Source organism: Podarcis gaigeae, assembly GCF_964106915.1.
Source record: "Podarcis gaigeae genome assembly, chromosome: 1".
Classification (NCBI taxonomy): Eukaryota; Metazoa; Chordata; class Lepidosauria; order Squamata; family Lacertidae; genus Podarcis; species Podarcis gaigeae.
The window spans coordinates 120,565,105-120,579,010 of record NC_139678.1 but is presented as its reverse complement, the minus strand read 5'-3'; the positions used below and the strand labels follow the sequence as shown (position 1 = coordinate 120,579,010).

Sequence of the window (13,906 nt, the reverse complement as noted above, 5' to 3'; positions counted from 1 at the left end):
AGATTTGCCTTGAGAGAGTCTTTAAACCTCTTTTGTTGACCACCAGCATTACGCTTTTCATTTTTAAGTTCAGCCATGTGGTTGGCCGCTGTGAGAACAGGATGCTGTTCTCGATAGGCCACTGGCGAAATCCAGCAGGGCTCTGTTTCTCTTTTATGTTCTGCTTCTCTCTTATTTTGCACCCTCCAGCTCATGGAGGGTGATGGAGACAGCAGCACAGGGGGAAATGGGGTTTAGGACATTCATCCCCATTCACTCTGCTCCTATGCAGTCAGATCTATGATTATCTATCTATCTATCTATCTATCTATCTATCTATCTATCTAATCTATCTATCATCTATCTACCTATCTATCTATCATCTATCTATCTATCTATCTATCATCTATCTATATCTATCTATCTATCTATCTATCTATCTATCTATCTATCTATCTATCTATCTCTATCATCTATCTATCTATCAACGGTGCTGACCTTTAAAGCCCTAAACAGCCTCGGTCCTGTATACCTGAAGGAGCATCTCCACCCCCATTGTTCAGCCTGGACACTGAGATCCAGCGCCGAAGGCCTTCTGGCGGTTCCCTCATTGCGAGAAGTGAGGTTACAGGGAACCAGACAGAGGGCCTTCTCAGTAGTGGCACCCACCCTGTGGAACACCCTCCCTTCAGATGTGAAGGAAATAAGTAGCTATCCTATTTTTAAAAGACATCTGAAGGCAGCCCTTTTCAGGGAAGTTTTTAATATTTAACGCTGCATTCTTTTTAATACTTGATTGGGAGCCGCCCAGAGTGGCTGGGGAAACTCAGCCAGATGGGCGGGGTATAAATAATAAATTAATAATAAATATATTATTATTATTATTATTATTATTATTAATCTACAACTCCCATAATCCCTTGTCATTTGCTGCCTTGGCAGGGAATGATGGGAGTTAGAGTACCAACAACATCTTGAAGGCCGCAAGTTCCTCATCCAGATTTTGCCTATAGCAAAAGTTCCCCAAGTTCCCCAGATTTAGCTGTACATTCCTGCTACAGGCAAAATCAAATTGGAAAAGTTATCTCAGAGTTTCCCAAACTTGGGTCTCCATCTGTTGTTGGTTTTTTTTTTGGACTACAACTCCCATAATCCCTGACCACTGGTCCTGCCAGCTAGGGGCGTCGGGAGTTGTAGTCCAAAAAACAGATGGAGACTCAAGTTTGGGAAACCCTGAGTTATGTGATTGTTGCTCATCCCTGCTCTGTTATTTTCTCCTGTCCTAACCCGAGAGGAATAATTCAGGTATCTTCTTTATAGGTAAAGATAAGCAGCAACGAAACATTCGAGGTGATGTCCATCCCAGAGGAACGGAATTGCCAAAGCTCTGAAAATCTGCTTGCCTTTTTCAAGTGCCTGTTTAACAATATTTGGCATTCGGGCGTGTCTAATGAAACCACAATATCAGCGAGCCTGTATGGAGAGAAAACCTGTTTCTGGGTGCAGCCTATGAACAAAGCACCCTTCACTGTACACACAAAACTAAACAGTGAGTCACTTTATTTAATCTGTTTGTAAAGTGTGCTTGTGTTATTGGAAAGATGCACAACAAGGAAGCGACTAGCTTAAAAATGAAGCAATGTGGACTTTCCTCCATTTTTTCCATTCTCTTCTGTTTTAGTGTTGGATCGGACACTCTTTCTGCTGTTTCTCACTGGCATCCTTCTCTTTCATTTTGCGCATAATCTGAGCAGGTGAGATTCAGCTCTGTTTCACTGGGTGTATCCCTTATGACTTTAACTTGCTGTTTACGAAAAAAGTGGTGATCCGTTGGCTGAAAGAAAAGCACTTGGGGTGCGGTGTGGAAGAGGCATTGGAGACATAAACCCTTGTTAGTGGGCACAGGGAAAGTTGAGGTCTTCTCTCCCATGCACCACTTTTGCTCTGAAAAACCAACCACTCGTCTCTCCCCGTATACATATGATCAGGGGAGACCTGTGCCTTAAATATGTTGGCTTCTACTGCACAGAGTTTGATCCAGAGTTGCAGGAAATCTGTTTGCACAGAGCTTCCCCTTTCCGTCGCACACAATCTGATCTAAGAAACATATCGTAGCCGTGGCAGTTTTTGAAACCTTTTTGCAAACAGTGTACCTGCTGGAGAGAGACAGCTAGACAGCTCATCCATTGAGGAAGAGAGACAAAAAAAATAGCTAGCCTCGCTCTTTGGCTTCTAGCCTTCCCATGTTGAGCAGGGAAAGTCTGAAGGGGGGTGGCGTTATACCTGTTTGCTTGAACACAGGGAGAAGGCTCCGTACGATTGAGATCCTTGCATGGGATGGTTGGAAATGGAGAGGGTGGGACTGGTGGATTGGAGTCAGCCAGTCACCCCACGCCTCTAACTTATGTAAATATTTCCCGAGCAGAGCTTAGGAGGAGGGGAAAAATGGGGGTTGTGAGCTGAGACTATGCAGGGACCCAAAGAGAAAGAGAGAGATTGAGGGTGCTCCCTATGGTATATTTGGGGAAGGTCAAATAAAGTGCTATGTATAGGTATCCTCATGGGACGCAGGTGGCGCTGTGGGTTAAAGCCTCAGCGCCTAGGACTTGCTGATTGAAAGGTCGGCGGTTCGAATCCCTGCGGCGGGGTGCGCTCCCGCTGCTCGGTCCCAGCGCCTGCCAACCTAGCAGTTCGAAAGCACCTCCGGGTGCAAGTAGATAAATAGGGACCGCTTACCAGCGGGAAGGTAAACGGCGTTTCCGTGTGCGGCTCTGGCTCGCCAGATGCAGCTTTGTCACGCTGGCCACGTGACCCGGAAGTGTCTCCGGACAGCGCTGGCCCCTGGCCTCTTGAGTGAGATGGGCGCACAACCCCAGAGTCTGTCAAGACTGGCCCGTACGGGCAGGGGTACCTTTACCTTTACCTTATAGGTATCCTCGCCCATAAGTCTCTAAAGTTTTAGTAAAATTGTGTTTTTGCATTTCTGTGTGTCTGAAACCACCTGTCCATCCACAAAAGTTCTAACAGCACCCCCCTGCTCTCAAAACAGGAGTATCACATTCTATTATTCTGCTGGAGTCACATTCGGTGTCCTTGCCACTCTAGTCTTTCTCCTTTTGATGCTTAAAAGATTTATTCCCAAGGTGAGTGTACCGCTGATAACATAAAACAGGCTAGATAAGTATATCGATGCTAAACTCTGCTTTTCAATGTCAATTTGCTTTTCATCCATTCCCGGGCTCCCGAAAGAAATGATGTTATTGATGTAGGATTCCTTTAAACAGCAACACGTCGCAGCCAAATTTCCAACATTATTTGTGCAATTAATTATTCTGTCCTTTCAAGAAGCTCCTCTGAAATAATGGTTCTTTCCTTCGTTCCAACCTCTTCTTGGAGGAACCTGTAGCCCTGCAGACATTGGTGGACTTCAACTCTCATCAGCCCTGCCAAGATAGCAAGTCACAGAATCATAGAATTGTAGAGTTGGAAGAGCTTGAACCTGCAACCTTGGCGTTATCAGCGCCATGCTCTAACCAACCGAGCTAATCAATAATCAGGATTGATGGAAGTTGTGGTCCTTCAACGATTGGAGGGCTTGGCTTAGTGGGCGAGTCTAAGGCAGGAGCAAGTGGTAAATGAAGCCTTTGTATAATTCTTGACATAGTTTTGTTTTTCATCATGGGACAAACGATTCTGCAAGTAATAGCCTGGTCACTCTGCCTAGAATCCCAGTGTGTGCTTTGCCCCTGAACCCCAAATCCCTGGCTTCATCTACTTCATGGGTAGGCAAACTAAGGCCCAGGGGCTGGATCTGGCCCAATGGCCTTCTCAATCTGGCCTACGGACGGTCCGGGAATCAGCATGTTTTCACATGAGTAGAATGTGTCCTTTTATTTAAAATGCATCTCTGGGTTATTTGTGGGGCATAGGAATTCATTCATTTCTCCCCCCCCCCCCCCAAAAAAAAAATATATATATAGTTTCACCCTCCACAAGGTTTGAGGGACAGTGGACCAGCCCCCTGCTGAGAAAGTTTCCTGACCCCTGGTCTACTCCATCCTTCAACTTCCTGTGTGGAGCAGGAAATTCTCTTACAATGTCCCTTCAAAGCTTCCCACTCAGGGTGGATGCTCAGAGCAGATTTTGTGTGTGCAGCTTCACCTCCCCCTTCATGCAACTCCCAGCAGCCCACAACCAGCATGGCCAATGCGGCAGAGAAGATGAGAAGTTGCAATCCAGTAGCATCATCCTGGCATTAGATTGGGGAATAATATTAGCAAACTGACAAACCTAGACAGCATCTTAAAAAGCAGAGACATCACCTTACCAACAAAGGTCCGTATAGTTAAAGCTATGATTTTCCCAGTAGTGATGTATGGAAGTGAGAGCTGGACCATAAAGAAGGCTGATCGCCGAAGAATGGATGCTTTTGAATTATGGGGCTGGAGGAGACTCTTGAGAGTCCCATGGACTGCAAAAAGATCAAACCTATCCATTCTGAAGGAAATCAGCCCTGAGTGTTCACTGGAAGGACAGATCCTGAAGCTGAGGTTCCAATACTTTGGCCACCTCATGAGAAGAGAAGACTTCCTGGAAAAGACCCTAATGTTAGGAAAGATGGAGGGCACAGGGAGAAGGGGACGACAGAGGACGAGATGATTGGACAGTGTTCTTGAAGCTACCAGCAGGAGTTTGACCAAACTGCAGGAGGCAGTGGAAGACAGGAGTGCCTGGTGTGCTCTGGTCCATGGGGTCACGAAGAGTCGGACATGACTAAACAACAACAACAATTAGCAAACTGCCAGCATATTTCACGTGTGACTTAAAAGGGAAACGGCAGCAAGAAGTTTACGTTGCGTGAGAGACCTTAGAGAAGTGTTGAAAAATTATAGGGGTGGTGAGTGGGTTTGTAAAAGAGTCTTCTTCCCTTTCCTACTTTATAGGCTCAGCCTGGTACCTGAATGTAGGTAACACCCCAGTAAGAATTAAAAGTACAGTCGTACCTTGGAAGTCGAACAGAATCCGATCCGGAAGTCCGTTTGACTTCCAAAACATCCAGAAACCAAAGCGGGCTTCTGATTGGCTTCAGGAAACACCTGCAGCCAATCGGAAGCTGCGGAAGCCCCAGCGGACGTTTGGCTTCCGAAAGAATGTTGAAAAACCAGAACAGTCACTTCCGGGTTTGCGGCTTTCGGGAGCCAATTTTTTTGACAACTAAGCTGTCTGAAAACCCAGGTACATGAGACCCGTCTTTATCTGATTGAGAATGCAGCCTATTTATCCGCTTTAGGCAAAGCTGTGCCTTTTGCATCCGGTTTCTCCACATTCCAGACTGATGTGACCCCCCCCGCTCGCCCCCCGATTATGTTAATGTGTTGACATAGGTGCTGACATGATTGTGACAGCTCTGTCGCACATTCACACAGTCTTTAGGAAATGTGATAAGACTTCCCTGTTCACTTGACTTCTGATTTACGAGACGGTTGTTTGAAACGTACTGTTGGACTAATGGCCTGTGTTTTGTGTCAGATTTTTATTTGGGGGCAGGTAAGATTGTCGTATCTAGCAAACAGTGGGTCCCATGCACATGAACCTATATGTACACTAGTAGCCAAAATTGTGGAAGTATATTTCTGAGGTTTGATGGTTCATAACACCACTTTTTTAGGGGGGAGGTAATACCATAAAATTATATATCAATGGAAATATAATTTAATGAAGAATGTAATGCAACAAGGTTTGTTCAATTATCTGTATTCTATCAAATGTTATAGCCAAATAACTATGAAAAGGAGTGTTTAGAGAGTCAATCAGGTGCCATCTTGTTTTGGCAATGATGGCTCATTGCTTTTTGGGGGAGTAATACCATAAAATTATTTATCAATGGAAAGATAATTTAATGAAGAATTATATATCTTTCCATTGATATATAATTTTATGGTATTTCTCCCCAAAAAAGTGGTGTTATGAGCCATCAAACCTTGGAAATACACTTTCTCCAAGTGGTTTCCACAATTTTAGTGTATGTACAAACCAACAAATTGCCATTTTTGTTCATCTGCCTCCCTTTTTAATCTTCTCTCACCATCGTTAGGTAAGCACTTTCTGGATTTTAATGAGCGGCTGCTGGTTCTCTTCCCTCTATTTTCTTTACATGTGGAAAGAGGATTTGAAATGGCTGTGGCATCACTGCACGCACTATGTACTAGGTAAGAGAATGAATAGAAATAGAAAACTGAAAGTGAACATTAGGCTGTGTCACACAGAAAGCATCTCATTCATAAAACAGAAAATTTCTAAAATGGCACTTCGCCCTCTAAGGTTTTAAAGTTGCGGCCACTGGCTTTGTTCACCTGTCATAGTTAATGGTTCCCTGTGAACGCAGCAATATTGCTTATTTTGCTTCTTGCCGCAATATCTAAGAAACGTAAGAGAAGTTCTCCTGGCTTGGACGCCAGGAATAAGACGGTTTGAGCATATTAGACCAATCCTGGTCTGACTGTACTGGCTACCAATTAGTTTCCGGGCCATATTCAAAGTGCTGGTTTTGACCTATAAAGCCTTAAACGGCTCAGGACCACAATACCTCAAGGACCATCTCTTCCCATATGAACCTACCCGGACCCTAAGATCATCTTCTGAGGCCCTTCTTCGTGTGCCTCCTCCCCGAGAGGTCTGGAGGGTGGCAACACGAGAACGGGGCCTTCTCTGCAGTGGCTCCCTGTCTGTGAAATGCTCTCCCCAGGGAAGTTCGCCTTCATTATACACCTTCAGGCGCCAAGCAAAAATGTTCCTTTTTAGCCAGGCCTTTGTTTGACATCCTATACCCTTTAAAATGTGGCTCTTTTCTGGGTGGGTGGGGTGTTATTGGGTTGTTGTTTTTATTCTGATTATATATGTTGTGATCTTTTTTGCGAACCACCCCGAGGCCTCTGGGTATATCATTATTAATAATAATAATAATAATAATAGCAACAACAACAAGAAGTTCAGCATCAGCTTTTCACAATGGCCAAACTGAGATCTATGGGAAGGCTGTAAGCAGGACATGAGCACAACTGTACAGTGGTACCTTGGGTTACATACACTTCAGGTTACAGACTCTGCTAACCCAGAAATAGTACCTCGGGTTAAGAACTTTGCTTCAGGATGAGAACAGAAATCCTGCTCTGGCGGCGCGGTGGCAGCAGGAGGCCCCATTAGCTAAAGTGGTGCTTCAGGTTAAGAACAGTTTCAGGTTAAGAACAGACCTCCGGAATGAATTAAGTACTTAGCCCGAGGTACCACTGTTCTCTCCTCTAGCTTAGCACTACATCTAAACTGCGGGTCATTGTTTTGTTTCACTCCAAACCACGACCTGTAACCAAGGTTTGCACTTGTCTTACTGATTGTGGTTTGTTTGGATGTAACCCTAACCCAGCGATCGTGGTTTGTTTCTCCCTGGCAACAGCAGGAAAGAGCAAAGGGGGTGAGACCAATAGAGTCACAGTAAACCATTGCCCACGGTTACCGTGACGAGCAAGGTGCCTGATAAACAATGGCCATTGTTGTGGGACCTTGCAATTAGGCTGAAATCCTGTGCACACTTACATTGGGGGTAAGCTCCACTGAAGGCAGTAGGGACTTGCTTCCAGTAAATAGGGAAGGTATCGGGCTTCGTAATTGAGCTCACTTCAGTTTCTTTTTAAAGTTTTGTCCAAATGAGATGCTAAAATCTTCCCTTAGATTTTTTTTTTTAAATGAATGTGCACCTCAGGTTTTTTATTCACATAAAGAGGTTATGCCGGAAACTGAATGTGTGAACTTGCCCACAGGGATCTCTTTATTCCACAAGGTGGAAAGCAGACTTTGCAAATAAATTTATCAAAATGATTAGCTCGCCTGCCTTTCGTACGGTCACGTGCGACATTGCAGCACCACGGAAGCTCCCTTCCAGTTGAAGCCATTTTGCCTGGTCTCCTAGAACTGATTCTTACCACAAATAATAGGGCAAGGGGCAATTTACTAGCTTGAAATAAGCTAAGGTAGTAGAGCTCCTTCCTTGTTGATCTTTGTATGGTTTTGTCGTTTGCTTTTCCAGGATATTGCCTGATAGTCGGATCCATCAGTTTTGGTTTTTGTCACAAGCATGGGCCGCTCAAGAGTGAACAGAGTATGAACCTTCTGATGTGGACACTACAATTTATAGGCTTGGTTTTCATTTATGTTGGCATTTCCATTCCAGTGGTTGCCTATGCAGTCATTGTCACCATGCTGTGTTCAAAAATCCTGCATTATCCTCTTAGAGTATTTGGCTACATTGGCAGGTTAGTATCCTTTTGGGCTGCTAAACCACTGGATGAACAACCCCCTTTAATGGACATGTTTCCTCCCACCGTGTATGGAATGCAGGATCTGCCCACATCTGTTGGCTTGGATCATGTTACTTAAGAAATATTGTTTTTATTGGCTCTGGACAAAGCATGGGTTGGAAGGGACTTGGGTGGGAGTTGGCCATCCTCTAATAAAGGCCTCCATCTGTTATATTCTATGTATACCTTGGCAGTACGGTTCTCTTGTCAATAATACACAAGATTGCACAAACACCGCATTCTAAAATAAAGGACAAGTGCACCTTTTCCAACACATCTTCCCTTTGATGGCATCCCTGTTAAGTGCAGCTGCTTTCACGACTCGCAAGAAGGGGCTGTTTGTTTTCCACTCTGCCTTTTAAAGAAGGTACCCAGCAAAGGATGTTGTGAGTGGTTTAAAGGCTGGTGCTGTTTTAGCACACATATAAAAATAGGAATATTGGGCAGGAGCCAGTGAATAAGCTCCCTTCACAGAAGGACCTTGGCTTCCACAATGGGGCTTTCCCTCAACCTCTCTGGCCCCTGTGCCTTCCCCAAATTGGCTCCAGAGAGGGGAATAATAATAATAATAATAATAATAATAATAATAATAATAATAATTTATACCCCGCCCTCCCCAGCCAAGACCGGGCTCAGGGCAGCTAACAACCAATAATAAAAACAAGTTGATTGAAATACAACTTTAAAAACAAGATTAAAATACAACATTAAAACAATTAAAACATTAAAGAACATTAAAGAAGAGGACTTACCCCATTCAGATGGAACAGCCAACGTAGCACCATGTTGAATTCCTCCCCAAAAGTCAAGCGCAGGATTTTAATTTTAATTAATTTTAATTAGATTAGATTAAAATATAATTGAAAAGTTAATTGGTGTTTTAATTTGCAAATGCAGGGGAAAGGAGAAGGGGAAGCTTGGGATTTCTTTGCCTCGTAGTATTTGTTATTTGAAAACATTCCTTCCTTCCCTGTTCCCTAGTGTTATATATATGGTCTGCAGCCTGGTGGGGAAAGCACTGTCTTGTTTAGGATCAATTACAAACAAGTTCTAATTCCCCATTGTCACACACTTTTTTTGTATTTCAAATCCACGGAGCAGCATTCGATCCGCCAGCTGTGGTCTTTTGTTTTCTCCTTTTCAGAAAAGCCAGCCGGCTCTTCACATCAGGAAAGTTGGAGGTTCGTTACCTGACTGAAGAAGAGTATCGGGAGCAGGGTGAACAGGAGACCCTCAAGGCCTTGGAGGACCTACGAACCTTCTGCCGTCGCCCCGATTTCCCTTCGTGGGTAGCAGTGGTGAAGCTGCAGTCGCCGCAAAGGTAGGAACTTTCTTCTTCTTTAGGCCAATCAAAATTTCACAGAATAGCATGCCAGCTTTTGAGTTCCACAGAACTCTTCATCAGAGTTCCACAGAACTCTTCATCAAAGCAGCAGGGGAGGTGTAAGTGTGGATCTTAGCTGATGGCAGTGCCATAGGCCTGCAGCTGGTGAGAGTCTTGAGGCAGAATTTATTCACAAAGTAGCTTTCTAAAGGAAAAGGGTGGCTTTCCCCCAAAGCGAGTCTGTATGAGAAGGACGTTAAGGAAGCATTCATTTGCTTTAGGCTAGGGGTGCGGGGAACCTGTGGCCCTCCAGATGTTGTTGGACTACAATTCCCATCATCCCTATTGGCCATAGGGCTGGGGCTGATGGGAGGTGGAGTCTAACAGCATCTGGGGGCAAGGACATCGGTTCCCTATTCCTGGTGTAGGCTGAATCTAGGAGCCGTTTACTAAGCTGAGTTGTTGTTGAGTTTTAATCAAGTTATAAACTGCCCTTCTGCAACAGGATTATTATTATTTTGGGAGGGGGGTGTTGGGAGAAAGTTTTATTAACTTTTCTCATTGCAATAAAAAACAAACTAATAAAGCACACCAAAAACAATAAAACAATAAAAGAACAGAGAAAAGGTCATAGAGACAGGTAAGTACAGAATCCTCTCTTACAGATATATCTTTTGTCCCATACAGACAAGGGTGTGTCCTTCCAGCTCATAACTGAGGGCGTCCCTCTCAGCCTCTCACCCATTTAGGGAAATTTTTAATGCTTGATTTTTTATCATGTTTTTAATATTCTCTTGGGAGCTGCCCAGAGTGGCTGGGGAAACCAGATGGGCAGGGTATAATTTTTTTATTATTATTATTATTATTATTATTATTATTATTATTATTATTATTACAGTGGTACCTCTGGATGTGAACTGGATCCGTTCCGGGGCCCCATTCGCATCCTGAATGAATGCAACCCGCGTCTGTGCGGGTCGCGATTTGCCGCTTCCACGCATGACGTCATTTTGAGCATCTGCGCATGCGCAAGCGGTGAAACCTGGACGTAATGCGCTCCGTTACTTCCGGGTCGCCGTGGAGCGTAACCTGAAAACACTCAACCTGAAGCACATTTAACCCGAGGTATGACTGTATTATTATTACAGTGGTACCTGGAGTCACATACGCTTCAGGTTACAGACTCCGCTAACCCAGAAATAGTAGCTTGAGTTAAGAACTTTGCCTCAGGATGAGAACAGAAATCGCGCCGTGACAGCAGGAGGCCCCATTAGCTAAAGTGGTGCTTCAAGTTAAGAACAGTTTCAGGTTAAGAACGGACCTCCGGAACAAATTAAGTACGTAACCAGAGGTACCACTGTATTATTATCACTACTACTACTGAGAGACTTCCCCTTCGCTGCCTCTCACACAGGGACATCACCTTCACCTGCGTGCAATTCTTACCCAAATTCAGTAAGATAAAATAATTAAGAGAAATAATAGTAAAATACTTAGAGAGGAGAAAATAAGAATGGTAACAAAACAGAGAGATGGAAAGAAGGTTGAGAGCAACTTCCTACCATCCATCTGTTAGTTGTGCCAGCAAGTATTCCTCATCATAGTCCAGGTATCATGTATAACTGGCGACCAGTGCTAGCTTATGCTTGTTTTGCCCATTCCCCCCCCCCCCCACTTGAAATGCAAAGACACAAACGTGTCTTGAAAGATGTGGGAGATATTGCTGGTGCTAAGAACGCAGTGGGTGTGGTGGACAAGAGTTTCCGAGCGGCACTTTTATATATAGCGCTTTATGACATAGCTGTCAACCGTCCCTTATTTGGCGGGAAACTCCCTTATCCCAGCGCTGTGTCCCACTGCTGTCCCTTATTGATGATGTCCCTTAAATTTCCCAGGTTTCAAAGGAAGCAGCTCCTCTCCCTCCCTGCCGGCCAGGGAGGAGGGAAGCTCCAACTGTGTTGCTTGGCTGCCCGGCCCGCCCCCCTCTGGCCTCCTCTCACCAGCCTCGGCCCCCAGGAGCCCCTCCCCGCCGGGACTGAGGAACCTTGAGAGGAGAGCGAGGGCAACCCTAGAGAAAGCAGTTCAGAGAGAGGAGGAGGAGGCGGAGGCACGGGCAGGTGTTCCAAGGGCTAACCATAGAGGGGGAAAGCGGAGGAAGGACGCAAGCGCTTCTCCCATAGATTTGTTTTGGTAGACTAGCATAGATGGTCTGATCTGCAGGTTTACTTCGGGAACTATCCCCCCCCCTTCTTCCCGCCCCGCCTGATGGAACTGAGAGCTGCAGATGGAGCACGAGAGAAAAGATACAGAACTGCAGCAGCATCTTCGTAGCTTGGACTTTGTTTTGCGCGAAAAGTGGTTGCTGCTTGTAGTTATTTAATTGCAGTGTTTCATCGGCTGGTGTCTTGAGCAGCAACCTCTGGAAACGAAGGGCTAAAAACCGCCGCTGCTCTCCCAAATTATCCGGTCCCTTTCAACTTCGTATTTCAGCTGGTTGACTAAAATCCCTTATTTTGGCTGCTGGTCCCTTATTTTCGAGGCTGCTGGTCCCTTATTTTCCAATATGCAAGTTGACAGCTATGCTTTATGGTCTCTCCTGCCCCACCCCTAGATTTGCAAAATTTGTCCTGGGGCTTCCGCACGTGTCGCCTGAGGAAGTGGCCGCCCACGACGAGCAGTACGGCTTGGGAGGGGCCGCCTTAGAAGAGCAACTTTTTAATCCAGAGGCCGAGGCCGAGCCAGACCGCCAAACGGAGCCCTGCGAGGTGGAGGAAGACCCCAAGGAAGAGGAACAAAGGCAAAACTTTTTCAGTAAAGATGTTCTCTGAGTCACACTGTCTGGAGGTAGCAAGGGAAACGCACCGCAGTTTTGCAAGTGGGTGAGAATTCGCAGAACGGACCTTGGAAGGTTCTGCTTTCTGAACTGCACTGCAGGGGGCAGCCAAGATTTTCCGAAGGACTCTCTTCTGCCACTTCACGTCTCTTTTTGCAACCTTTTAAGGTTGCAGAAATTTATCGGAGACCGCGCGTGCTCCCCAAAGGTACTGGGTTTAACCAGAAGTTCGACAAGGCTTTTGTTTTTTATTCCGAATCAGAGGCTTGCAGGGAAATCTCCTCCCTGCTGATTATAACAAAAAAAAAGAGGACCACTTTTATATGGTTTGTTTGCCCGATTGTCAAAAGACTCAACTTCTGGGGTGCTGAGCTCAGAAAACGAGCAAGAGTTTAAAGCCTAATAAAAAACTATTTTTTTATTTTATTTTCGAAAGGCGAGGATGAACCAAAGTTGTCAGTCTTTGGTTTTAACATGGTGCTGATGTTTAAGAGGGAGTTGTAGCTCTGCTGCAATTATCCTCTTCCCTATTTACATATCCTGGTTTGGAATAAGTATGTATCCTGTAGTAGAGGGAGGGCAGAATTTCCACTACCGCATGGTGTGTGTGGAAGTCCACAGCATCTTACGGGCCCCACATCCATTCAGCTGTGGGTACAAGGCTTGCCTCCCCAACTTTCTACTGAATATCTGGATGTCTAGGGCAGCTCTGGGCAGGCCAGCAAGTGGGGTCTTGTTCTTCCTTCCAAACATACACCGTGGGGACTCTTAGGGACACAGTCCCTACCAGAGAAGAATGGCAAACCAAGCCGACGGACTATGCTGAAATGGCAAAGTTGACCGGAAAACTCAGGAACCAAGAGGACAAGAATTTTATAATAAAGAATGAGGGAAATTCACAACTTATTTAAGAGACCACGGTAAGCAGATGGAAACATTGGCAGGGTTTTGGTTTCACTTGTAGTGTAACAGTTGTCATGGAAAATATGGAATGATGTGATAGTTTAAGAGTCTGGAGAAGATGCAGTTTTAAATGATTAAAAGGGGACTCCAGGGAAGGGGTGAAGTTCTGAGATTCAGAGGAATCTCTATATATGGATCTGTAATTGATTTTTAATTTTTTTTTTGGTAATTTTGTATTGTAAAATCAAATAAAAACAATTTATAGAAAAAACATACACTGTGGCGTAGAAGTGCACAGCTTGGTCTCTGGTTTATCACAAGTGGTGTTGAATGTTTTATTTTAAATGAAACAAGCCTGTCTGTATATCACATGTAGGATGTGTTTTAAATTATCTTAATGTACTTTTAATCTTTTGATGGAAGCCGCCCAGTGGCTGGGGAAACCCAGCCAGATAGGCGGGATAAAAATAATAATAAATTATTATATTATAATTATTATGTGATTGTATGGAACTA

At 44.7% G+C, this 13,906-nt stretch overlaps 1 protein-coding gene across 3 annotated transcripts in view; it reads left to right on the top strand.

Annotated features, from left to right (window-relative positions):
- NEMP2 (nuclear envelope integral membrane protein 2) overlaps window positions 1-13,756 on the top strand; it is a 107,780-nt gene extending 94,024 nt beyond the window's left edge. For all 3 annotated transcript variants that reach the window (XM_083712267.1, XM_083712268.1, XM_083712269.1), the window contains 7 exons: window positions 1,300-1,528; window positions 1,661-1,733; window positions 3,029-3,122; window positions 6,074-6,188; window positions 8,060-8,285; window positions 9,475-9,651; window positions 12,266-13,756. In XM_083712267.1, coding sequence (XP_083568393.1) covers window positions 1,300-1,528; window positions 1,661-1,733; window positions 3,029-3,122; window positions 6,074-6,188; window positions 8,060-8,285; window positions 9,475-9,651; window positions 12,266-12,482 — 1,131 coding nt within the window. In that variant the 3' untranslated portion in view covers window positions 12,483-13,756. The remainder of the gene's footprint in view (window positions 1-1,299; window positions 1,529-1,660; window positions 1,734-3,028; window positions 3,123-6,073; window positions 6,189-8,059; window positions 8,286-9,474; window positions 9,652-12,265) is intronic.
- The last annotated feature ends 150 nt before the right edge of the window (window positions 13,757-13,906 follow it).